The sequence below is a fragment of the Haemaphysalis longicornis genome, unplaced genomic scaffold (genome assembly GCF_048455015.1).
Source record: "Haemaphysalis longicornis isolate Haplotype H1 unplaced genomic scaffold, Haemaphysalis longicornis Haplotype H1 scaffold_12, whole genome shotgun sequence".
NCBI classification, from domain to species: Eukaryota; Metazoa; Arthropoda; class Arachnida; order Ixodida; family Ixodidae; genus Haemaphysalis; species Haemaphysalis longicornis.
The window spans coordinates 110291394-110319258 of record NW_027526225.1 but is presented as its reverse complement, the minus strand read 5'-3'; the positions used below and the strand labels follow the sequence as shown (position 1 = coordinate 110319258).

General features: G+C 48.2%; 1 protein-coding gene across 1 annotated transcript; it reads right to left on the bottom strand.

Annotated features, from left to right (window-relative positions):
* Nucleotides 1-189: 189 nt before the first annotated feature.
* Nucleotides 190-26814, bottom strand: LOC144161776 (uncharacterized). The gene is made up of 6 exons (XM_077692377.1): nt 26336-26814; nt 23469-24288; nt 22581-22699; nt 18882-19238; nt 12646-12840; nt 190-402 (listed from the first exon to the last, which is right to left on the bottom strand). The coding sequence occupies exons 1-6, from the start codon at nt 26789-26791 to the stop codon at nt 190-192; spliced, it is 2160 nt and encodes a 719-aa protein (XP_077548503.1). The 5' UTR covers nt 26792-26814.
* Between the last annotated feature and the right edge of the window lie 1051 nt (nt 26815-27865).

Here is a 27865-nt window from a genome sequence, read left to right as displayed (position 1 = left end):
TGCGCTATATTACGCCGTTATGAGCTATATTACGTCCGATCGGGCATGTCCTGGTCACGGGATACTTTTGGAAGCATCAAAGCACTGACGTTAGCGAGACTGCGCGGGTGCTGGGATAAGGGACATTGGCTCTTTTTTGGATGGTCCGTGGGGTGCATGGTGTCGTTGTCTGGGTGATTTCCACCGCGGTCATCGAGCCGCATCCACCATGTTGGCGGAGCACTGGTGCGGGAAGGTGACGCCCCTCATGAAAAGCTCCTCCAGATCCCTCAAGGCCGGCACGCAGGGGCTGAAGACGGACACGATGACGTACAATATGAAGCCGAGGCCAGCCACGAAGAAAGACAGGAACACGAGCAGTAGGAGCCAGATGATCATCATCACGATGTTGCGCATCGTCGCCTGCAGCTGAGAGCGTTACCGTTTCAGATCGAATTCACGCAGGAGGGATGCTTAGCTGCGGTAAATTAAAAAAGAAATTCTGCAGAAATTCAGAGAACTATCTACAAATCCGTAGAATTCTTATGCCGCTTGTCTTGAGTGTGAGTTTCTTCCAGGCAAATGGTTTGTGTTTTCGACATCCTGCCCGACCAATTATCTCCAGTTACGCTATTATAACGATCACAGGTGAAACTGTCGTGAAATCTTCATTATTGTGGAAATGCAGGGTGGTACACGGTTAGCCATTCTCCGTAATTATTTTACATTTTTCTTATTTTTTTATTTTTTCAAAATTTCGGGCGACCAGTTATCCCCGTTTACGGCATTGCGGGGATTACAGCTGGAACTTCTGCGATACCTGCACTTTTGTGGAAGACTGACTTTATACGCACGACGTCGTGTAGTCTGGCGGAAGCCATTATACGCACGACGCGACTATGGCGCCAACGCGGCAGTTGCTGAAAACTGAAAGCGCCCTCATCACACGGGTTGGCGGGTTCCCCAAGCCCCTTGGCGGCTTCGACGGAGGCGGCATGGCATTCGAAGCTGGGGCACGATTTAGTTGCTTTAGCGATTTCGATCCCGTCATTGAGAATTTCAGCTCTGGAACAACGCCTTTTTCGTAGTGAAAGCTACAAAAACAGTGGACGTCGTCCATTCGCGGCTAAGTGTACGACTTGAACGACTGCAAAAGAAACTGAAGTACACAAACGCGACAACAGACTCTGACATCACGATAACAGAATCGGACAATAGACGCGGAAATCGCCGTGAGTGTTAATTAAAGCGCCCTATTATTTTCGGAACGATCGGTGCAGCTTTTTGTTGTTGAGTGTCGCGGTTGCTCGCATGACTGTTATGTTACACGCTGATACTTCTACGCATGCCGTTTTGTTTTATTGTCCGGAATAAACTGCTTCTTCTGTTTCTTGCGTGCCGGCGTCATATCGTCGAGGGGGGTCAGGCTCGCGAACCCTTCGCACATGAAGGAAGTTCCTTCACGACGTATACATAAACCAAGCAGTTCTTGGCGTTCAGTCTTTTAGTGTACGTAAATGGCTAATGACCAAAGCAAACATGAAAGCTGTTAGCATTGCTCCACACATGTGGATGTGCTTGAAATGAAATGTCGTGGGTATTCATTTCTAAATGGTGAAAATTGGCTTGCATGTGGTCACTGAAATCCGTTTAAGAATAAAATGAAATGGGGCTGCATCTGACTTCGTTTTTTAATAATTTGTTGCAACTGAACTTGAACCTGTAACTTTCTTAACGCGCATGAGTAGAACAATTTGCCACATTGTTTAAGCTATCCGTCAACGTAATCCTCCCTATACGTGTTAATTCTAAATATACAGGTGCTTCCACCCCGCAATATTAATTCGGAGGCTGGATAAGAGCACCGCCATCCGTTAGGGTTCGATGCGATCGCAACCCGAGCGCTTCTGAACTGCATTGACTATGCAGATTTTAAGCCGAGATAAAAAATGAGTGAAAATTATAACCTAGGTTATTTTTAGGGAGCTGAACGTTATTTAAGAGCCCCAAATTTCCCATCGGTAATTGGGAATATGGTCGGTCTGTCAAGGACGTAATGTGGCACAGAGCATGTTAAATAAGTCGCATAGCTGCAATCGTAGGTGAAATAAATGCATTATCCGGTTCTATATGTCGTGCTTTGCATCCATACCATATGTCCATACCATCAGCTGTGCTTTTTTTTTTATTGCGATACGGAGCGCAAAAGCTAAACGAAAACCCATTTCGAGGAGCGTTGTACGGTTGTCATTTGAACCATCGGCTTCGCGACCCGTGGTGCTACGGAAAAGGGCGATAGAGCCGCTTGGAAACAGCGCGGCGCCGGTTGCTTTGGCTGCCGCGTTGGCGCGTCACTCACGTCGTGCGTATAGTGGCTTCCGCCAGACCACACGACGTCGTGCGTATAAAGTCAGTCTTTGTGGAAATGCGGGGCGTTACACGGTCCTAGCTGGGAGGGTACGCGGAAAAGAATGCTACGCGTTGAAAGTTCCGTTCAACCCAATCCCACCATCCTACCGAAGAAAAGTGAGCGTAGGCTGACCAGCTTTTAGCTCGAAAATCAGTAGTACCCAATCTCTCTGGCGTGGCCTGCTGTAAGGCCTCAAGGCGGCGTAGACTGAGGCCACCACCCACTCATCTTTCCCCTCCCCTTTTCTCTTAAAAAAGGATTAACGGTTATTATTCCTCGTTTCCCTTAGCAACAGCTGCAAGTAAGGTCTGGGAAGTTGATGCATGGGACGAGAACAGGCAGGCGCAACGCACCACATAACGCTGACCGAGGGTTTCTGCTCTGACTAAAAACCGCTTTAGATTACCTCTGTCCAGATTTGCTCTACGGAAGTCTAGATGCTAGAAAAAGGGCTGGCAAAATGTCCAAACAACGACGATACTTGGGCGCCCCTTTGCTCAAGAGTAAGGCGCATATTTAATTCGTTACTCCGATCGAGGCGTAGTTGCAAGTAATCCTACCTGAGTGTCGGGGAAAGCTGGAGGAATCGGCGGCTGATCTAAGTTCGGTGCCTGTATAGCTCGGGAGGCGGCAGCTAAGAGGTGGTGGCTTGAGTTTTCAGTACAAGAACTCGCATTCGGAGGAGGGGACGAGTTGTTGTTGTTGTTGTTGTTGTTCCTTTCAATATTGGCGCATACCCAATCAGGGGATCGGCCAAACATCAGTCGTTAATTCGAATGAGATTCAAAGGAAATTAGAAAATTAGAATGATTCAAAGAAAATTATAAAAATTTTGGAAGCTTTTCTTTTTCTTGTGTTGGAGGAATTGAGTTTGGAATTTGGTTAATATTGAAAAAAAAAAAGGAAATAAGTAAATAAATAATTAAATAAAGAAAAATAAGAAGAGGAAGAAGGAGAAGGACGGAGAGGAGGAGAATAAAAAAAAAAAAATTAGAAGTGGATGCTTTTGGAGGGCTCAGGTGAGGATCCAGAACAAGATACGAATTAGGTTGTAAATCTTTTGCAATTTTCAATGAAGCGCAGAAGAGCAGAACAAACATCCCGGCGGCAATATCCCGTTTCTGTAGCCCCAAATGATAAAAGAGCCGGCACTGATAATACCAACCCCAGGCGATGAAGCGGCACTTCAAGGAGCTGACGTCTGAGGCTTGAAAATCGCCGACATGACAAAAGGAAGTGGTCGACAGACTCTTCTTCATTACAGTAACTGCACATGGCAGTCTGCGCCAGACGAGACCTGTGGAGGTATCTGTTCAACTGGGGCACACGACATCGAAGGCTCGTTACAATCGCCTCCAGGTCGCGTGAGGGGCACCAATTCGGATTCCAGGAGAATTTTAGATGAGAAAAATCTCGCATTGACAATAAGACTGATTCGAGCTGCCCTTGCAGCTTCAACAATCTACGGAATCTTACAGCGGCTAATAAAGGCGTTGTCTCAATGACATCGACAACAGGCCCGGAGAGTGCTACCCTTGCCAGTGAATCTGCGGTTTCATTAAAGGTAATTCCCGCATGACCAGGGACCCAAAGAAGGTCAATTTCAGTAATATGAAGTGGTAGAAGGGATCGAAACGTCCGTAGAAGAGGTGAGTCTTTCGGAGAAGAAAGGGCTAAGCCTACGGATAGGGAATCTGTAATTATAAGTGGAGACGACACCGATATGTCAAGCTTTCGTATTGCCAAGACAATTGCCAAGAATTCCGCATAGAATATAGGGATAAAATCCACCAGACGAACCGAAAAGTACCAATTTAAGGAAGGGGAAACTATACCTATTCCGGATTTTTCATCTCGTTGAGAAGCATCTGTATATATGATAGTACCTTGCTGAATTGAGGCCAAATGATCTTGTAGGATACTATTGAGCAGTCTGGCAGGTAGCATTTTAGCTTTTGGGGAAAGATGTTCCGGAAGTTGACCGTTATCGTATGACCCCTATCAAGAGATGGAAGTACGTTATTGAGCGCAACCCCTAATGGAGACACCAAGCTTTGTGCTAGAGTAACTTGCGGTCGATAGGACCTGGGCCACTGGGCCGCCAAAAACACAGCTGGTTCATCTACAAAGATAAATTGTGCCCTGTTAACCCCCGCGCCATAGGCTCTCAGGAAAGTATCCACAGTGAGTATTCTAAATCGGTGTATCAGAGGAGGAACTCGGGCTTCCAAATAAAGTAACGCATTAGATGCATTTTTAGGTAGCCCTAAACAGGAGCGAAGAGCCTGGCGTTCCAGGAGAACTAGGCGATGGAGCTTATACGTAGCAGCACCCGAGAATAGAACACACCCGAACTCTAAAATAGGCCGCACGTACATACGGTATATCATCAGAAGAGATTCACGGCGCATTCCCCTTTTTCTATGGCTGAGGCGCCTCAACATGCCAACAGCACGTGCTCCTTTAGTAGCTATACGCTCTATATGTGGACTCCAGTCAAGTTGGCTGGTGTATACTACCCCAAGGTATTTTAAAGAATCAACCTGGGGTATGATGTGCTGACGGTAACAGAGAGTGATATTAAAGGAAAAAGTGGACTGAAAAGCTAGCACAGAGCATTTGCTGGCATTTATTGTGAGAGAGATGCTATCTAACCAGGAATCTAAAGAATTCAGATATGACTGCATTAATACATACAGTTCGTGTATGTCAGAAGCTGACGCGAAAAACGCGATATCGTCGGCATAAACATAAGTCTGGACACCCGAAACCACAGGGATCGAGCTTAACAGGATATTAAAAAGAACCGGCGAAAGGACAGCTCCCTGTGGTACACCTCTTTTCTGTGAGTGCCGAGAGGAACAAATGTTACCCCTCACACACCAGAACTGCCTGTCCTTTAGGAATTCACGCAGCCATGCTATAATGTATCTAGGGAAATTTAATTTCTGCAAGCGAGACATTAACACAGGGTACTCCACGCTGTCGTATGCTTTTGCTATATCCAAGGTCACTAGAGCCGCAACCTGTTTATATCGACGGGCAAGTTTTATACGACTTTCAAGGTCGATGTGGGCACTCCAAATAGAACAACCTGGGCGAAATCCAATTTGACTTGGGCTGAGGATATTATACTCAGACAAAAATTCCATAATTCGGTGAAGTAAAATCCGCTCAATTAGTTTTACTACGTTCGAAGTCAGAGAGATAGGCCTGATATTATCAATAGCGAGGCCCTGACCAACAGTCTTCGGTATAGGAAGTATTTTAGCTATCCGCCACACATCGGGAATCCATGCATTCCTGAGAGAATAATTAATCATACTCAGCATGTCATCCGGTGCATGATCGTATAGTAGTTTTAACATTTCAGTAGTAATGTGATCCGGACCAGGGGCCGCTGCTGGCATTTTTGACATAGCATCAAAAAGCTCTGCATGCGTAATTTCTGTGAAGTCCTCTACCACTATAGGTGGAGGAGGCGAGGTAGCTAGAGCAGACGAAAAACGAATTTGCAGACCCCTAGCAATCAACTCTAGAGACTCGGAGATTTCATTGGAAGATAACACTATAGAGTCTAAATTATCAGATAGGGGAACCGCTTTCCTAGACCGAAGAAATCGAAAAAGGGCCCGCTTATTAGTGGGTTCAGAAAGAATTGAGCAGCGGTGACAGTCATAGGCCTGTTTGGCATTAGAAACTGCTCGTTTGAACATCGCGGAATGATACTTATAATTGCTCCAGTTCAGCGGGCAATGGTTATAGCAAAGCTTCTTCCAGGCTGCCTTCCTGCGTCTAAAGTTACGTGTACATTCTTCATTCCACCAGGGGCTAGGTGACACAGCTCGCTTAGACCGTACTTCAAATAACGAGGACTGCGCCGAAGTGGTTAGGGCAGCACAAAGACCCGTCGCCCGTTCAGTTGTGTCTTCTCCAGGCAGAGAAGATACGGCCTCCTTCAGAGAGATTTGGAATTTCTTATAATCTACAAAAGTGCAACTTCGCCGGACGAGAGAGCGAACAGGGCACTGAATCTCAAACAATATTGGAATGTGGTCACTGCTAGTCCCGCTGTCAACAGTAGACCATGAAGAAACTTTAACACCCCTAGAACAAATAGTTAAATCTAAAACAGATCGAGTTATTCCCTGTATGTAAGTAGGAGAACCTGAATTTATACATGCCAAATTGTTGTCCGTAATCCAATCTAACAAGCGAAGACCGCAGGAATCCGTTCGGTAGCCCCAAGAAATATGATGGGAATTAAAGTCTCCCGCAACAACGACGGGAGGTACAGCCGCAGCAAGAGCGAGATCTAGGGGTTCCGAATCAATAACCCCAAGTGGAAAGTAAACGTTCGCCAAAGAGAAAGGAAGACAGCCAGGGAGTCTGATCTCCAATACCAAAATTTCACAATCTGATCTTCGAAGCTGGAAGGATACTTTTGTCTTACGAGCGAATTTTGTTGAAACTAGAATCAAAAGGCCTCCCCCTCGTGAAAGTTTGTCTAGTCTGAACGTGTGGTAATTACATAAGCTAAAGCTTTGGTTGCTATTGAGCCAGGTTTCCTGAAGCAAAATTAGATCTGGATTGAACTGGGAGCTCAGACAAAGCAAGTCCTCACATCTTCTTCTTCGCCTTCGAGGGGTGGGATGTGCAGCGAGCGGGAATTAGCCAGCGCTTGAAATATTTTTTTTTTCGATCGAGTGGTTAGAAATGTTTATTTGGCTGCCAAATTTATTGCTCCTGCCTCATGGATTAAAGTGAACGAGGCAGGTGGCATTGGCATACTCATCTTTCTGGTGGATGGTGGCGACTTGAAAAACTAATTATATCACACAAGGATGATTTTCTTGGAACACATTGTTGTTATCTACTTCAAAAAATGAAGGAAGTTTACACTAACACGTTAGGCTTGAAGGTAGCAAAGCTTTACGCAACCTTCACGACCACCACGCAGGTTTAAGCCCACGATTGCAGCTGATTTGCTTCTTCTTCGCTGCCGCAATGGCCTTTACCCCATCGATGTTGCTGTAAGTGTGAGTTTTCTTTTTTTTTTATTGATAATCATTGGACATCATTGTACCACAATTACAGCGACCGCTCGAGGTTTTTTTTTTTTCTGTTTAGGCTGTGTCTAGCGTTCCGTCCAGACAGAAGAATAGCAAGTGCTAAAATTCCGTCCAGACGGAACGAAACGCTGCGGGTAACCTTCCGCCCAGATGGAATTCAACATAGAGCTTAGCGTTCCGCCCAGACGTAGCCGACGTGAAATATGCATAGTTCCGTCCAGACGAAAGGAAAACGGGCTGATTAGGCGCCACTCCTAGTGTTTGAATTTGGTGTAGGGGTTGCGCCTCGGATAATGGAGCTAACGTCCCGGGTTTCCTTGTTTCTTTTTTTTTTTTTTTTGTAATTGTGCCAGCGTTTTGTAACAACTAACTTCCGACCACTTAAAAATTGACGTGGTGAGAGCAGTCGGTCTTGATTTTGTACTCAAGCTGCCGCTCACTTGAGCCAAGGCGGACGTATCCATCGCCAGAGCTACATCCAATCATTTGTAGTTAGTAATGGTGATTAATAATTAACGGTGATTTTGGCTAGTGAGTGAGCAGAAGCAGTCTGTTCGGTTCGGTAAATATCAGGAAAGACTGCCCTCACTGCTTATTGTGAAGCGGGCGTGATCGAGTTGGGGCTTCGAGTTCCTTGCGTTAGTGAAGACCTCCGGGAATTTTACGGACCAGCCGCCTCCTAGCGAAGAGACTGTGGCACGACGGACCGAACTTGGACTGTTTAGATAGTTTTCTCTCTCTACTAGAGCAAACGATGGTGGTTGAGCCGTCACTCTGTGGGCTTGGTCCACCCTAGTCTAGGTACCGTAATTACCCGATTCTAACGCGCACTTTTTTCCGGAAAAATAGGTGGAAAAATCGCATGCGCGTTAGAATCGGATACGAAACCGAAACTGCCGAAAAAACGGGAATTTTGTCCCGCCCATCGCCATCGCCATCGCCATCTCTAGATGGCGCCAAAGCTTTTAGTAGAGTGAACTAGAATACTTGGGTAGTGGAAAAAGCGGCGGCTGCTCCCCACGGCTCCCTTGAAGCCAAACGTGTTAACCGCCGCGCGTGGCGCTGGTGTGCCCCGCCCGAGGAGATCCCAAAGCGGCGCGCGTTGATCGACGTGCCGCTATGCTGCTGTTCGGTGATTCACGCTGTGTTTTGACGTTTTTTGACCGCTGCACATGGTCTTTTTTGTGTGTAATTACAAGAGGAGCCTTGCAGGCACTGCACTGATCCTTAAGTGTTCTTGATTCTGTCTTTTATTGGTAATACGGACAGGGTGTTATGCGTGCGGCGGTCTCTAATTGCAGAAGTGCCATGGCTCATGCAGTTTGAAAGGATTGCGCAGTATTGTGGGGTGGGACTGCACCCCTAATATATTTATGTGATTGCTAGAAATATTTTATATTTGCGATTTGCTTTACCCTGCTTTTATTTGTTGAGTTCCTAACTGTTCATAATTATCTTACGTCTGCAAGGTCATGAACTTGTGAAGTTTACGTCATGAACTTGTGCATTTCTAAAGCGGTAATTATTTTATGTTAATGGCAACCAGCGTTCCAATGAACTGTGCACTTTTAAAGTGATCGCGCGATAAAGTGTGCCGTGTGGTGCTTTTGTTAGAACTACGTACGGTTGCGAATGTTGATGCTTTTCGCTGACTTGAGTGAAGTTTTTAAAACGTATCGTGTGTGTTTCGTGGATTAGTGCACTGCAAGGGCCCGGGCCAGGTAGCACGCATGTTCTCGGATCCGGGCCAGCCTCGGGCTTCAACAAAACATATTTTGGGACGTGCTTGCCCAAGCGCATGCATGCAGTGTCTTCGTGATGGTTGATGCTAAAATGTTTCCGCATTGATCATTTAGCTTAAAAAAAAAAAAATCAAAGTGCAAGGTCGCTGCTGCGCCGTTAAAAATATCTCGCTGATACTAACTCAAAAAATATTTTCTATGTTAGGATATATATATATATATATATATATATATATATATATATATATATATATATATATATATATATATATATATATATATATATATATATATATATATATAGCTTTGGAAATGAGGGGCCCGTTAGGAAATACAGAAAGAAATGGCGGCTAACCATTCTAACCATTCCCCTGTGCCAAAGATGGCATAGGGGAATGGTTGACTATTTTTTACCCTTAGTGACGTTACATTATTTTTTTATTAATTACGTGAGAAAGAAAGAAAGAAAAACACGCGCCCAGAGTGGGGACCGATCCCACGCCTTTCGATTAGATCTCGAATGCCTTACCAATTCGGCCGAATTGGCGTGGGAAAGGCACACTTGCACACATGCACACACACACACGCAGGCACGCACGTACGCGCACGCTCGCACGTGCGAACACCCACGCGCACGCACACACACACGCACACACACACACGCGCGCACACACACACGCAGACATTGGCGGATCCAGAGGGGGGATCCGGATGCCCTGACCACCCCCTTAATTTTTGAATTTATACTTCCAAGAAGGTGTCTAATTATGAAGATGTCTAGGAAAAGTCTAGACGTGATTTTTTTCTTCTATTTCTTGTTTTGGCTTCATGAAATTGCGGTGAATAAAAAAAGGTTACTATCCTCGTCCTCCTTATCATCATCATAACAGCTGACCCCCAACTCAGAAAAAACCTGGATCCGCCCCTGCACGCAGACACACACACACACACACACATACACACGCGCACGCACGCACACACACGCGCGAACACACATACACGCACGCATGCACGTGCAGACGCACACAACGCGCGCGCACACACACGCACGCATGCGCACGCACGCGCACTTGTCTGGGGCGGAACTTCAGCAGGCACGTACGTTCACCCGGTTCGAATGAATTTATTGTTTCCCACACAGTACACCGCGCTATGCAAGTTTTGTCCACAGCTAGGTACCCTCCAGCATATAATTGTGGAATGCGCTCACAACCCAGCCCTACCAGCCCTCTCCACCTGTTCCTTTCCTGAGCTGTGGGAGACACTGTTGACCAGCTGTCAACCGGAGGACCAGACTCTCCTGGTGACACGGGCCAAGACGGCGAGGGCAACGCATGGATTCCCGGACTAGGGTTCCACTCTCATGAGCTCATTAAAATTTTCTCTCTCTCTCTCACATTCAGCAGCAGCCCGATATAATTTCAGACCACGCTGCATGCATCATTGCAAAAAGCGACAAGAGGTTAATCTTCTATGTCTACGGGTACGTTGCCAAGAACTGTCCTCAAGACAGACCGTGAGGAATGCTGTGCACTGTTACTCACAGGAAAAGACGCCGTTTTGAGGCTAGGTGCAGCTGAGTGCACAAGGCTTCGGGGTAATGGAGGTTTGCTTTACCCCCATGGCCGCCTTTACAGATTCATCGAGCAGTTGGAGAATATTTTCACGAGCTGCTTCAGCACTCACGAGCTGCACCACGATAGTGTCATAGATGTGCTGACTATCATCAAACAAAAACAGCAGAGTGCTGTTGGGTGTGATCAGCACTCCAAGTCACTTACAGCCCCGGTGACAGCCTTTTATGTAACCACCCGTTTGGACTTTTTTGTAAAGTCGATCAACCGCTCAAGAGCTAAAAAGAGGGCGGGTGCACGCTACTTGGAGTTAAGCAGCTGCACATGATCTTGCTTTGTAAAACTGCAGGAGGAGCCTAGCAGGCACCACATTTCTTTAAATACTCTTGGTTCTTTTTGCTTGTAATGTAGATGTAAATAATTAAATGTAAATAATGTATTATGTTATGTTTGTAGGTGTTCACTGCGCCGAAAAGTGCGCAGTTTTAAAATGATCGCGCAATAAAATTATGCCGTGTGACTTGGTGCTTTTCTGAAAATTGCGGTTGCGAATCCTGTATTTGCGCGCTTTTCGTTGACTTGACTGAAGTTTTAAGAGATCTTTCAGGTGTGCTGCATGGGTCAAATTTGAAAAAAAGAAAACGGGAAACGTTTGCGCACGCACGACGCAGTTTCCTCGGTATGCAGATATTGATAAAAAATGAGCAAGAAAATAAAGAAAAAAAAGCAGAACTGACGTATGCTGGCCAGCCTAAAGAACGCCACTCTTTTTTCAGTTGACACAATACGATAGCAAAATCATCAAACAACGAAGAAAAAAATATTGGCATGATAGCGAGCTCGATCGCTAAAGCACGGCGCGGTCTGCTCGGTTGGCCAAATGGGATGAAGAAATGAGCAAACGGTAAATACATGACGTAGCTACCTTTCCCATAAAAACCCTGGTACATTAATAGCATTATCAACGGTTTTTACACGAAAAGAGTACTGTAGCCCCTCGGAGACTGCCCCAACGCACGCCTACCCGCCGCTACCCGAGGCGAAAAAGCGCTCGGGCGGGGCACGCGAGCGCCACCGCGCGGGGTTGACACGAAGTGCCTCACTCGGCGGCGGCCGCTTTTTCCACTACCCAAGTATTCTAGTTCACTCTACTTTTAGCAACGATTTTTCGGACGCAGGAAGCATAGGCGCCTAGGCTTTTCTATCGGCGTTCACACCAACCGTCAAATCGTTCCACTTGCGCACTCGATAACAGCAGTGGCAGCAGCGGCTCACACGCGTTCAAAACGAGCGGGCGGCTGTAACATGCGCCTCTGGAGAAGCTCGCAGGATGGGCGTGCGAGGCGGGGGCCACGATCCCATCGACCATGGTTGAACGTCCGTTATGAAGTGTGGCATCGCGAACGCGCTTGACGCCACCAAGGACAAGATGTTGTGGTTAGCGGAGAGCGACGAGGAGTGAGACGAGTGACATTACTTCGAGAAATAAATCGCCCGTTTCTCTCGCATTCGTTTTTTTTTTGCTCACAAAGTTCCGTGCGCGTTACAATCGGAGGTGCACGTTTTTTTTTTTGTTTTTTTTTTTGCTGGGAAAATCGGGTGCGCGTTAGAATCGGGTAATTACGTACTCTTGGGCCTTGGCTGCAATCCTGGCACGGCTGACCAGACCGCTGCGGTCAGCGTGGTCAAAGCTGGTCCGCAGAAGCTCCGATTTTTTGAAGCCGGATGTTACCAGATAAAGATTCGGACCAAATAAATCAGTTCAACTGTTTTTATTCAATTCATCGATAAAGAATAATGCACTCATATCAGCATCAACCTCGTGCTGTGTTTATGGTTTTCATTGTATTTGCCTACAAATTCGTCACAGAGATGAATTGAGCTTTCTTCCAGCCCAGGCACCGTAGGTTGGCGATCTCCCTGGTAACGTCGCGGGCATCCGGCGAGAACTGGTGGTCGAAGCATGAGGCGCGTAGCCAGTGGAACATGATATCCATGCGGTCAGGAGCCACCAGGTCGGCCACGCCTCCAGCTAACGTCAGAGCTGCTCGGAGGCAGTCCACCTGCGTGGAAGTACTCAGAGCGTGAGGTTACGCTGTTAAACCGCCTGCATTCGGTGCAGACAACAAGCAGCTGCTGGGATTCTGATCCTCTCTTGTAAAAGACCACAGCTGGGAGAATGAGGGCTAGGTATTTCGCCGCAAGACATTACACAGGCTGCTTGGCGCAGTCGGTGGTCTAGAAGCGGACGCGAAGGGAACTTGGATGACGCCAGCACCTTCTTGCCTCATCTTCTGATAGCACGCACCCCTAATCTTTCGACCTTAAACCTCCCCCTCCGCGCACACGCCCCTATCCCCCCCCCCTCCCCGGGAACGAACGAACGATGATTAGACTCACTCCGGGACCGCCTGAGGCGCTGAGTTGACCTTAGCTAAGCTTAACTGTGAAATTAATGGATTCTCTTGGGTCATACCCAGTGTTGTAGAGTGTTTGCTTTAAAATGAGAACTGCAGGAATGATCCAGAGGCCAGTTTTCACCGCAACATACGAAAGTTCCTTTATGATGCGAGTAGGAAGCCGGCGATACCGGCCAGTACGAGACAGGAAACGTGTATGCCTCACTATTAATAGGTGCTATCGTGTGCCCTTCGGTCAACAGTAGCATAGGTTTTTCTCGTTTAAGGCATTTGCCACTAGAACGCAACGTGATGTTTTTCTTGGTGAATTCGGCACAGATGAGCCGCTACTGCGAAGACAGACCCACGGATTACCTTTCGTTTAGATATGGCCCGCGGAAAGCTACACAGCTATGCACGACACCTGGTGCACCAGTGGTGCCTTAGTTGTAGATGGCTACAATACGGAATTCGTCGGAATTCGTCACCATCAGAGATGAGCAGTGAACGCAGACCGGAACTCATTTTTATGAGTGGACGAATGCTAACCTATACCACACAGCAAATAAACTTTGACTCTGGAGTGTTCGGAGAGACTCCGTGGCAGAATTGACAAACCAGCTTTAACTTTGGAGTCTTTGGACACACTGCCCGGCAGTATATTTTATAACCGTCCGGTATCCCTCTTTTCTCAGCGCTCAATAAGTTGTGTTAACAATTGCCTTTAAAGCAGTCATGGCTCAAGGACGACCCACGGAACAAACTTTGTCGTGTGACTTTTAAGAGAAATTATTTCCCTATAGCATGACAAAACCCGGGAATGGTGTATACGGTATGTAGTAAGCCTGCATGTTCTCTTTTTTTGTCGGTTGTGAACTAGTTTCGTTCCCCATTCTTCCCGACTCCCTGAACGTGGTCGCTCATCGCAAAAATCAGCTTTATTTTTCTCCGGTCAGAGTCAAGAAAGCTGCGCATTCAGCACAAAAGAAAAAGCCCCAGCCTTTTTTGTTAAGCTATTCACAAGAGGAATTTGTTATCCGCAGCGATTACAAAAACAACAATTAGTGCATCCGCAACTGCCCCGTAGCCGACATGCATCAGGCTTCTTCTAACGCAATGTTGCCTTACAGGCAAAGCACGCTTTACAGGGAATCCTCAGAGACGGCAACACCTTGAGGGTGTGCTGAGGGCTTGTTGGTACATTGTAACTCCAAGAAAAACAGCGCAGACGACTGGTCTAAGCAAAAGAACAGCACCAGTGCTGAGGTTGTGTGTTTCTTTAATTAAGTGCAGAGCACTTTTGGACGCTCGCCTTATCATCGCAGCTTCCTTTAACGGTCGATGTCAAACGACTGCCGGAATCAGGCGGTGCCGCGACATAACGGACCCAAGTGGAGCACGGCGTTCCGGCGTCGGGCGTCCCGCCGAGGCTTCAAAAAGCAAGCGGTTTAAATAGTGATAACCGTTCCAAACTCGTAAAATGCTGTCGCTTGTCATACATCTCCCCGTTGTTTCGCGCAAAAAAAAAAAAAAAAAAAAAAACTGCAGGTACATTTCACGCAAAATAAATGTAATTAACCTGCGGCACCCACGTTCATTTAGTTCGGGATGCTTGTCGGTTTGGTTCCAGCGATAGTAAGCGAAAAAAAGTGGCAGTGCAATGCCGGCACGTGCGGGAGAAAAAGCAAGCACAAAAAAAAAAAACTCCCACTGGGGTTGTTTCAGGCAGGGGGCGCGCGAGCACTACGGAGGCGGGAAATTTGAATTGCGTTTGGGTAATAGCAGTGAGCGGATAACTGCGCTACAGCCCATTATGGCGAATCACTTTCTCTGTACTTCCGCCAGATTTCACGTTGAGCGGAACGGCTAATTTTTTGTACCTAGTCCTGTCGACTGCGCTGTTCTTCTGGGAGTAATACCCCTGTCGAACGAAAAACTTGCCTTCTAGAGCAAATTACATTAGGTGTTAATACCATTAGTTTGAAGTTACACGAGAGTACCAAATATAACTTAACGTGAACGGCAGTAGGTGATTGAACGAGCTCGGAGATAATGTCCTCAACCAGTCTTAACCCCCAACAACTTACACCACGCCTGAAAAAGCCCTACATCGCCCTACACAATATTGTTGATGGTCCAATACTCCACCCTACGCTAGAAAACGAGTATATTGCGACATATATGTCAGTTTACCTGTAATTAATTACAGGTAAAACAAAAATGAATACAAAAAGAAACTAAAATGTAGTTTCATTTTGTGTTTCTTTTGTTTAGATACTTTTACATTGAAGCTGTGTATGTTTCGGTTTCTCAATATAGCGTGCGTGTATAAATTGGCGTAGGACAAAAAAACTTCTTCTCCAGAGTTGCCTTCTTGAAGGATTCCTGTAGTTACGTTCTGGCCGGGGGTTTCGCCATCCAGGCACGTGCATCTTGAAGGGCTTCTGGGGCGACGTCTTGGAGGGTGTCTTTCTCGTCTAAGCAGGTGAACACCTCCGGTCCCCCATTTTCGCGCGCACGGTGGGGAAAGGGTTTCACAAGCAGCCAGGCTTAATACACTCACCCATTCAGAACCATTCTTATAGAATGGCTACATAAAACTGCTGGAACTATTGTTTAATAAGAACTATCCCGAAAAACATGACATGGCAATTAGCCTCTGAGACGACTGTAACAGTACTCCGAGTTTCATCTAATTTTCTTCAATACGGAGTTCTTAGTGAAGTTGTGAACCCGCCACGGTGGCTCAGTGGCTAATGCATTACGCTGCTGAGCACGAGGTCACGGGTTCGATTCCCGGCCGCGGCGGCCGCTTTTCTGATGGAGGCGAAGAGCAAAAACGCCCATGTGTACGACATTTCGGCACACGTTAAATATCCCCAGGTGGTCTAAATTAAACCGGAGCCCTCCACTACGGCGCGCCTCATCGCCTGCGTTGCGTCGGCGCGTAAAACCCTACAATCAATCAAATCAATTAGTGAAGTTGTGAATATTGGAGAATTGCCGCCTGCTGTCAATACGTAGACTTTTGCGGGAGAGAAGCGGAAATCCCCGTGTTTGTCTGCTAAAATAAAACTAGAGTCATTTCACGTCATATTCAGCTAAGTAATTATATATGCTGCCTCGCAATTTACAGACAAGCGTGTTTTGTTTCCTCCGCTCCTTGGACGGCACCCAGCTTCGCCGGGCACCCTTATTCACAAATTGGAAGGGCACCGAATTTTGGGGCGAAGCGGATTAGAGTCTGGGGCTGTCGGCGCCTCATGTCGTCGTCGTAAGCGTCGTCTAATGTAAAACACTGGGAAACTCATTTACGCCTCGCGCTGGAACGTAACGTGTACTAAAAAAAACATCGGGACACTCTTTTACGCCTCGCGCTGGAGAGCGTCGTACTTCAAAGACAAGATACTTTTACAGCAAAGCTGTATACCTGTAGCCCCCAACGGTTTCATCTGTGTTTGCAAAAACGCCAAGGCACCAAGAATACACTTATACACGGCATGCTTCGCCCCTCATCAGGTTTCACCTTAGTGGAGATGGCCGGGACTTTTTTTTTCCTTCATTCACCGTCGGCTTCCGAATCACTAATTACCTCTATCCCCTGCTAACGATGAATATTTAATAATTGAGTGTCGTCATCGGCCCCGCCGTACAACTCGCTGGTGTAGATGGTATATTTTATTTGACTACTCAGAGCAGTTCTCGGGCAGGCCAAAACTGCTCCCGCCACGTAAATTCTAGGTGCGAATAAAATGCGGTGCCCCTGCGAGCTGCTCAGGAGTGAAATTTTTAGTTTCGTCCAATTTCATGTCCGTTTCAAAGTGTCCATTTCGAGCGAGCCCTGATTGGCTGAATGCAGACAAGCGAATGCAGCGCCGCACATCCATTGGCCTCGCAAGCGCAAGTGAGTCGCAATTGAAACGGACACAACTCAGAATACCAGCCCAAAATTGCTATGAGCAGGAAAATAAGTGAGGCCAAGAGTTTCATATTGCTTTATATTAGTTTAGAAGTCTATGCCGATAGTCGCTCTTTCATCTATGCTGAGGACAGTGAACGTTCCATTCTTTATAATGACGTCTTGCCTCTCTGCCCGCATGTCGTTCGCGCTCTGTCGTTCTCTGATGAGTCTGATTTTCTGTCGCTTTCTTTCTGCGGATCGAGCTACACAAACGCAATCCCGCAGCCGAAGGCGGCATTTCCATACAACACGTTAACTAAAGGAATAATTCCATTCTTTGGTGGCTTCATTTGGCTTATAATTGGAAGTCCAACAAGAAAACTCAGAATCACCCTACGCCTGGCGAAAAAATGGCTGAACGGCTTTTCGTCCCTACGTCGAGAATAAAATTACAAAAATGCCCCGCATGTTGGGCGAAAACCCCACGGTTGGCAACATTGCTCGGCGAACACATTCGCTATAGCTTCCGAAACAAAGGGGTAGTAGCCTCGACAGCAGCGGTCCGTCGCAAAATAAAAGGAATTTTAATTGTGCAGTGCTGTCTCTAGAAGCTCTCAATAAATCAATATTTTCTCTGCATGTTGTTTCTATATCGAAAATATTTTCTATATCGAAAATAAGGCAACTCTGCCAGTTCGCTGGCGCCCACATACGGATTTGTTGCTTACTTGCCTCGACTTGTGATGTCTACCTAAGTCACCTAGAATACTAATACCTTTTCTTGCTTACAAAAAGATTAATTTCCTGCGTCTTTTTAACTAAAAGTTGTAAGAAGAATGCAGACGTATTTGCATTTTTATCTTGCGATGCTCGTGCTTGCTAATTGTCACTGCCATCCTTGTAAAATGACATTCATTTCGCTGTGCGGACCCGCACGGCCAAACCAGATGACACCAACAGCTAATGCCGTTAACTTTTAATGACATTAAGTTTGCCTTGTGACAGGGATTGAGTGAATAAACGGACGGTTTTTCAAAGCGACATGCTTAAGTGTCTCAATATTCGATAACATGGCGTTGTTCTTTTTTACAGAAAACTGCAACCGCTTTGAAGAATAAAAATCAAATTGTCGTAATATGTGCTAAAAATCGTATGTGGAATAATTCTGGTTAAATAAATAACTTGACTAAAACTAAAGTACGTTGCAATTTGTATGCGAATCGAATATGGATCTCCATAGTAGGAGCCATTTGCGCTACCATGCACGCTGTATATCAGCTTGTTTCCTGCGGCACAACAAGACAGCTTCCTGCGCGTGGCACTGACGTAATATCGCGTGGCAAGCGAAAGTGACGGCATGTGAGTGAAACAGGTTTACCCCAGCCACGAAGAACTCGTATTCTCGCGAGGCTGTGCCATGAGATGTCGCTAGATTCCACGTCGCGCCCAAAGACGAAGAATGGCGAAAAAGAAGGAAGAAGCGCATGCGCAATGTAGCAGTAAAAACTTCGGTGTCCCAAGGGATTGATTTGATTGATTGATTGACTGACTGACCGACCGACCGACCGACCGACCGACCGACCGACCGATTGATTGATTGATTGATTGATTGATTGATTGATTGATTGATTGATTGATTGATTGATTGATTGATTGATTGATTGATTGATTGATTGATTGATTGATTGATTGATTGATTGATTGATTGATTGATTGATTGATTGATTGATTGATTGATTGATTGATTGATTGATTGATACTGCGCGTCATTGTGGCCAGGGTGGCCGTAAGCGTATATACTCGCCTCCTCCTGCATGTCCTGCACGTCTTGGGCCGGAAAGCGAAGCGTCTCCTGGCAGCAGTCGCACAGAAGCATCGCCAGGCAGTAGGCGCGTTCGCGCGTCGTCGAGAAACGACGAGTGCCGACGGGCGTACGAACTCTCGTGCCGGTCACGGCCACGAGCAGCTCGGCCACGAAGGCGACGTAGGCCGTCCACTTCCACGAAGGTCCCGCAGCAACGGCCCCGGCGCCCTCTCGCTGCTGCCTCTTCCACCAAACGCTCCCTTTGCGGGTTGACCTCGGAAGCCGCTCGGCTCGGTGCTCGAACCACTCCTCGCACGAACGGAGCAGGCAGTCGATGAATTTAGGCTTCGGTTGCTTCTGCGGCCGGAAGTATAGGAGTGTAGGGTTAGGCTGACGGGAAACGAGAAGTATTGCGCCGGTCGCACTGCCACGTTTAACCGCACAAAAGAAAAAATTGCGGGGAATGATCAGAAGTTTCTAGGAGTGTGAATTCGAAAGCCTAGTTGGACCTTATGTATTTGTTTAACGCTATAGCGTTATTAGGCTCATTTTTCGATTATCCCGTGCAGGCTAGCCGTCCACTATCAGCCGTGCCCATCAAGCATCCACGGAATTACGTCATCGGTGCTTACAGGAAACTAAAACTGAGACAGCCAGATACGAGGGCTCGCCGGAATCGAGAGTACAGAACAGCGGCTATTCGAAGGTGGAAAGGAAAACAATAATACTTAGGCCGAGACAAAAAAAAAAAGATACGCGATTTGAGCTGGCACTGCGCCTGCGCAATGACGTTCGTTCTACATGTCCTGTGTAGTCACATGCTGCGCAGACACGGTCTCCAGCCATGCCTCAACTTACGCCACTCCCCCCCCCCCCCCCCCCTCCCCAAAGCGCCTCTCCGACGACCAAAACTGATGCCGACACCAGCATTGTGTCAGGTAGTTGAAAGGGGGCAAAAGATTAACGCCAGGCTCTTAAAAACCAAGGAAAGCCTAGGTCATAACCAGAAATAAGCTAAAATACGTCCCAATAAGAAATAAATGCGAGTATATGGCGTCTAATTCCACAAATTAAAAAAAAACTTTTCGAATTTTTCGCGGCCCTGTCCCCGTCGCAAGCTCGGTTTGGCAAACGATGAATAGCGCCACGCGGCCAATTAAGCAAAACCCCTCAAAATAGGTCAGCATGCATGTGATCCCAGAGAACCGCCACGTAAGAATCCTTGTCATGGCCCTACAGACAACAGGCAGAGGCAATCTCACAATCGCGACAGTACAGAAAATCTTTGACCATTTGGCCCACATTGTAAAAACTTCTTTACAGGGGAAGAGCGGCATCATGAGCCCGATATTGTACAGCCTGCCGTAAAAGAAACTTTCGCGCACTGAATAAGGCCAAATAAACACAATCATCAGGCCAGTATATAGGGCAGGCCTCACCCTCCCAACATTTACGACCGGAGTAGGGGTCTTAAAATTGTGTGTTACAATACATTTGAAGAAACCAGAGAGGCCACTCTCCTAGCGCAAAATGGGCGTCTGGGAAAAACGAAATTGGGACCAGTCACCCTATCAAATATAGGCGCACCTCCAGAGAAAGAACGGCTGGATGCCATGACGCATATGTTACCGATCCAGCAACTTTAAATAAATTTCCCCGTACTGAAAAACAATGATCCAAATCTGACCAAGGAGGGGTGACAACCACAGATCCCATTCCTTCAAGGAAAGTTCAAAAACCATGGCAACACAGTATACGCGGACGCCGGGACGTCCGGAAGTGCGAAGGCAACAATTCTCGCAGTGGACTACCGTGGCAATCGCTGGGACTTCATTGCGCTCCCACATCATCATCATCATCAGCAGCAGCAGCAGCATCCTATCTACGCCCACGGCAGGGCAAAGGCCTCTCCCATTATTCTCCAATTACCCCGGCCCTGTGCTAACTGCGACCAATTTATCCCCGCAAACTTCTTGATCTCATCTGCCCAACTAACTTTCTGCCGCCCCCTGCAACGCTTGCCTTCTCCAGGGATCCACTCTGTTACCCTCAATAACCACCGGTTATCTTGCCTCCGCATTACATGTCCTGCCTACGTCCGTTTCTTCTTAATTTCTATTAACATGACCCTCCCACACACAGGAACGGAAATAGCGGAAACTGGAGGCATCCTCTTCGCAATCCGCCTAGCGGAAATATGAAATGCAAGCTTCAACATCGTTACACATGCTCAAAAGTCCATTAATCTCTTCGCTGCAGGCACTGTACCTAACCAATTCAGAAAGATTCTCCAATGCACAATGACGAAAGTTAACACCACATTAACTCACGGGTCTGGAAGGAAAGGAGGCAGCCTACCAAGATCCACGCGAACTCGCATACCAGGCTTCTCGTTGACCACGACTACCGCACTCCCCTCCCCGAGAAGCATGGAAAACGTCTCCTCATCGTACGCCTAGGAACACCAACCCTCCCCGTGCCACACGGTGATTCTCAACACCAAGGAAGGAATCGCAAATCCTGCGCAGGATACGCACCAACACACATAACCACAAATCTTGATCGCCTTTGGTAGAAAACGTCGGACATTAACTTAAAGCTGTGCTAAATACCACGAAACACCCACTCTCTTCTGCGAAATCTGGTTGTATCTAAGGATATGCTCAGGGGTGAAAAACTCAAACATTACATACCTGTCAATTTCAACGCATGGCAGGATACCGTGCGACGCTTGTAACCTCAAAATTAGCGTGAGCTGATTCTGGGGCCCTGGACTTCGGCTTCAAACCTTGGTGTCTACCATCTCTTTACCCCAATTTCCCGAAATTTTACTCAAGGTCTCTCTCTCTCTCTCTCTCTCTCTCTCTCTCTCTCTCTCTCTCTCTCTCTCTCTCTCTCTCTCTCTCTCTCTCTCCGTGTTATAAAAAAACACATTCAGTCAGGCAACAACGCTAGAGAATCGATACTTTTAAACACTGACACTGTCTTCTTCTAGCTCAAACTGGCCAACAGCCGCACGCAGTAACGCCCACATCTTAAGCTACAGAACTGTAGATGCCACTGAGTTTCTTCTGCCACGCTGATTAAAAACCTTTCCGGCTAGTCTAGTTCTAGTCACTGAATTTCAGTAGAACGGATAAATGGTAAATGCTCCAATTCCGTTCCAAAACGCTCCCTCGACGCCGAAGTAACGCTATCGCGTCATACATCTTAAGACCTAAACGTGGATGTCATCTGCAACTGTTATTTTTATACCTCAAGAGCCTGCAAGGAGGAAACATTACATGATCTGCTGCTGAACTTCCGGCTGAAATTTGAGGCCTTCGCCACATGAGCAGCCGCATGGACATCACTTCGCGAGTTCGACAGCTCTCCTGGACTCCCGTCAAGCCTGCGGCTTTCACGAGCATGTGCGCGTGCTGTTTACTCGTTGAAGGCACGATTAATGAGCGTTTTCTTTCGGTGCAAACAGATAAAAAACACACACACACACACGCATGACAGCCTCCAGCTGACGGGAGGCCATGGGGAGCTCTTGAACCGGAAGGGGCCGAAGCAGACGATCTACCCCATCTACCCCCGCGAGTCTTTGCGGCTTATACCGTTGGAGTGGCGAGTAGCATTGTTAGCCAGCAGCATGTTTAACCGGATGTCACCTTCGTGAGACGTCAGCGCTCATTCGAGAGTGGATTGTCATACCGCGATGATAGAGAGGCACAGGTTGGCTGCAGGCCAGGCGTTCTCGCTGTCTTCCGCAGCCTTCTGGCAGATGGCGCGCACGAGCTCCTCCATTTCCACCGAAGTAAGCGAGTCGGGCACTACAGGCGGGAAATTTGAAGGACGCCACGGTTGAAAGAACAGCCGATATAGGCAGCTAAAGCAAAATAAATGTAAAGTACAACGAAATCACAAAGGAACATCGAGGTGTTGTAATGCAGTAACGTGAAGTCTTGGCCCGCTACGATGTGTCCAGCAATCCTCAAGCACAGCCGAACTATTTAGCTCTACACGTGCAACCAAGGTGTCGATGGGAATCTCTCGGATGTGAGGTACAGGAAAATTGACGTAAAAGCAGGTGCTGGACAATGCGTTACAATGAAAAGCCGTTCGCTCGGCAATGCGTACTGCATGCAAACGTATGCTGAGTTCGGCTCGAGTGGACTTGCTGACAATTAACGGAAAATTGTTTGCATCTTAGGCCAAATGGTTGGTCTCGCACTGTCGCTATTAGCGTTACTTAGCTTTCATTGCAATTTTAGATGTATTTATTCGCATTTCAACGTCGGTATTATGACGTCCACCTCCTCTTCTTTTTATTCACGATTGCATACTGAGCAACATACACGCAAGCCTGTGCAACATCGGAGACACATCGCAGCGCCCTCTTGGTTATTCCCGTTTTTGGAATGGTCCCACAACTATTGCAGGACACAACCACACAATTGTGTACCAGGTGCACACGGTCCAGTATACAAGCTGGCCCTCCGAACATGCGACGTCCACTGTGTTCCAGGAAAGGCCCGTTCTATTTAATTTATAATTTTCTTAGCCACGACCAAACGGTAAAGCCAAAAATTTCCTACGTACCACTGGTCGCCTTCCGGGCAATGACCTCGCACTGTGGCAGGTCTAGAAGCTGGTCTTCATCGCGCTGGTGGCTAGGGTCATCGGGGTCGAGGCTGGGTTTGCCGGAAAGAGTGATGTTGTCATCACTCGTCGTCGTATCCCAGGCTTGCTCGCTTTCCTCGCTCGGGTCATCGGAGTCGAGGCTGTGCCGGCTGGACACAGGGATCTTGTCATCATTAAGCATACTATTCTCGGCTTGCTGGTGTTGGCAGCTCTGGTCATCGGGGTCGAGGTTAGGTGGGCTGGCCAGAGCGACATCATCCATCGTCGTGTCGCCGACTTGCGCGCTTCGGTTGCTCGGGTCATCGGAGCCGAGACAGGGTTGGCTCGACAGAGCGTGCTCATCCGTCGCCGTGCACTCGGCCTGGTGGCCTTCGCTGCTCAGGCCGTCGGGGTCGAGGTTTGGTTGGCTGGCCAGAGCGACATCATCCATCCTCGTGTCGCCGACTTGCGCGCTTCGGTTGCTCGGGTCATCGGAGCCGAAACAGGGTTTGCTCGACAGAGCGTCCTCATCCGTCGCCGTATGCTCGGCCTGATGGCGTTCGCGGCTCAGACCGTCGGGGTCGAGGTTTGCTTGGCTCAGTTGGCTTAACAGGGCGATCTTGCCATCATCCTCCACCGCCTCCCCGGTTTGACCCCGTTTACGTCTCAGGTCGTCGGGGTCAAGGCTGGGTTGGCCGAGCAGAATTCCCTTGTCATCACCCGTCGTCGTGCCCTCGGCTTGATCGCGTTTTGGCTGATCCCCACGGTATTTCTTGTCTGTTTCAGTGCTTGGACAAACCTGTAAGACAAGGAAAAGCTCAATTTGCGCGCCATCCTCTATTTCATTTGGTCATCAGCTACAGGAGTCAAATTTGTTGTCAATAAAATCCCTTATTCTATAATGGATGGTGGTGTTGTACGGTGCCGAATCGTCAACAGCAACGCAGTAACATGGCCTCGCTTGTAAGCGGCACTCGCGACGCATCTCAAGTAGACAAGTGAACAAGCGGCAAAGGTGTAAAGAAGCAAACAAACTAGCGGTAAAGCAAATACGCCAGCGAGTCAGCGACTAAGGGTGCGAGCAAGCGAAAAAGCGACGCAACGAAAAGTGAGCAAGTAAAAAAAAATTGGACGCGTATCTGCTCCTTTCGTTGCAAATGTCGACAAAAGACGATAGTCTTTGCCGACATTTGCCAAGTAAATGCCTACCTTCGCTTTCCCGCTCACCTCTCATGCTTTTCCTCTTCTGTCGCGCTCCTCTCAAGCTAAACTCACTAAAGTTTTGCTCAAGTCGATTTAAATTTACCGCGTTCCACTCCTCCAGGCCGGGTGTCTCGATGCCAACGCTGCCGTACGGCGGAGACGGGCGTGAATCTAGGCGCCCTACTTCAACGTTGATAGAACCACGTTGCCATACTCCACGTGCGTTCCAAGCAGAACGTGGAGCCTATCCAGTGGAACCTTTCGTAACTTTTGCCGCTTGATTTCTTAAAATGCCGCCAGAAGCTATAGTGGCGCGGGCGACAGCAGGCGACGGCACAGTGAATTTTTTTATCTGCAGTGGACGTAGTATTTCATTTCGCAAAAAACAAGCATCTATAATTTTTTATAACAGAACACTTCAAATATCACTTGTGTATTATTTTGTTGTCTTATATTTGCACAATGTCTTGTTCTTGTTCAACAATGTTGACAAGTATCAACATTACACCGGACTTAGATGGGCAGATCTAGCTGTGACTATATAAGACTATTGCGCAGGCCTTGTTTTACTTTTACCAGGTGGCTGAATCGGGTCACAGACAGACAGACATACAGACAGACCAAAATTTCTGGGTTTAAGTAGCCCAAGAAAGACTTATCATCTTTAAATGGAAGCACGCGAAATGGGGAGAAAGCAAAAGAGGACCATTAGTTGCTGAGTCGTCATAGATGCATAAGCACGGACCCAATTGTGAAGGTGTGTTGAGACGCCGTGATTTGCTTACGACGCGTCTTTGCGTTTTGCCGAGACGCCTTCGTCTGCTTTCCATTCCATTTCGTCGACCGCAATGACACGAGGATTAACGCTCGCCACGTCGCCATGCGACGCCATCTGGTTTGCACACGGCACAGTTTCACTCTGAGGCACGCGCACCGGATTCGCGCTGCAGACGCCAAGGTGCCCCAATGCTCTGACACGAAGCTCGGAGGCGGCAACGCACCTGCTCAGCAATTCTTTACTACGAAAAACGCGGGTTACTCGGCAATGACTTATGCATAAAAATGCATGCCCATCCTTAGACCAGAGAAACGTGATTTCTCGCGCCTTATCGGGCCTCACTAGATTACGCTTGTGACGTGGAATCTTCATGGCGTGGACCTAACCTACTGGAATCTCTCCATAAGAGAGCGGCGCCGTTCATCATGCCCTCGTACTTACGTCTACGGCGCACTTTCTGTGTTGTTTGTACAGAAGACAAACGAACGAGTTCGGCGATTGGCCGGTTAGAGCCTTCTCCGGGACAAACGTCTGCCCTTAGCTCAGTCGTTGTCAAAGGTGCAGCGCTGTTGGATATGCCACAGGTATAACGTCTTCCATGCGTTGCTGAACGCTTTACAAAGCCATTGACGTAAACTGCTGTTCTAGTCACTCCGCCGATGATAGCATTGTATCCTAGAGTCGCTCAAAAGCTTTGGACAAACGAAACGAAACAGCAACAAACACATTTTGTCCTAGCGACATATTTCACAAGAAATCAGTTGCAGCCATTGCAACAATTGCAATGCAGCCGTTCTGCGCTAAATTGCACGGCATCGCTGCACCTTCTTTGCCACCAATTGAGCCGCCTGCGCGGTACACTCACCTCCTGCGGCCTTGGCGACTGTCCTTCCTCGACGAGGCCGGTAGAACTGCCTGGCAGGACTACGGCTGCGGTGCGGGTCCCTTCCGGACGCTGGTCTGGCATTTCGCAGGCCGTATTCGCATTTTCGGTGGCATTCATAGCGCTGGCGGCCTCCGAAGGGGGCGCCGCTACCTCCTGCTTCTCGTCACTAGGTTGGGGTGGCCGAGCGGCCATCTCTGCAGCCCTCAGGAGAGCACACCTGGCGCGCCCTCTTCCGATGGGGGAGCCGTTGCTGGCGGTGGAGAAGGCGCTCGCTGTCGACGCGCTTAGTGCCGGTGGCTGGACCAACGGTGAGGTCGGCACTCCTGGAGAGACGCTGGGAGGCACTTTGCCCCGGCCGCGGCCGGAAAAGATTCGCTTAACCGACATTTCTGCTGGAGCAGCCGTGCAGCGACCGCCTTCTTCGGGTGCCTTCATGATGACGCCGTTCTTTTTTTCTTCCCGTGGGGATGATGATGATGATCAAGATGACGTTTTCGGTGCGAATTGCGCACCCTCATGTAAGAGGATTGGCCGAAAAAGCAATGGTAATTCAGCCAATTCTCTTTCTTCGACATCTCCCTCTCCTTCTTTGCTTCCTCTTTTAACAAAAGAGCTGTTAGACCGACACAAATCCGCCCGGCGGAGACAGAAAACCCCGAGCCTCGGGAGCGCGTGCATCGCGGCGACCGGCGCGCCACGGGTAGGCCGCGCCGAAGGCGATGACGATGAGTCTGCCATGCTATCCCTTCACAATCCACACGTATAGATGGCCAACGAAGTGGGGAACGCTCTGCCAGCGTTCGTGGCCGGATCTGTGGCGTGATCTTCTCTTCACAGTGCACGTACGCTCGTGCCTCGAGCGGCGAGCACAGACGAGCTCGCGCTCCTGGCGCCGAGTTTGCTCCGCCGGTTGCAGCCCGTACTAGCTACACTGAAAGACGGCTCTAGAAAAAGAGGGAGGCCAATTACTCGATGGAGGGGTTGATTGATTGATTGAATAAACTTTATTCAAGACAGCAAGCGCGATGTTAGGGCGCCCGCCCGGTGAGAGGCGTCCTCAGTCCAGGATGCCTTGGAGGTGACCTGCTCGCGTTGCCCTCTCTACCAGCATGCATGCGCTGGTAGAGGGGTCGGAGCTGGCTAGCAACTCCACCCACTGCTGTGTGGTGATGTTGGGGAGTGGCGGTTGAGTAGGGGTGTTGGGGCATTCTACGGTAATGTGGTAGAGAGTTCCCATGTTTGGACAAAAGTGACACGTGGCTGGGTATTGGGTAGGGAACATGGCGTGGTACAGTGTATTGTGGGGGAAGGTGTTTGTCTGCAGCTTGCGTAGTGTAACTGCGTCGGTCCTGGAGAGAGTATGGTGAGGAGGTGGGTATTTCTGTCGTTGTAGCCTATAGTGGGCGAGGATATCGGTGTATGTGACGAGAGGCGTGGACAGGGTTGGGGGCACGGCGAGGGGGAGGGAGTAATTAGGGCAGTCGGCAACGGCCTGGAGTACATGTTCGC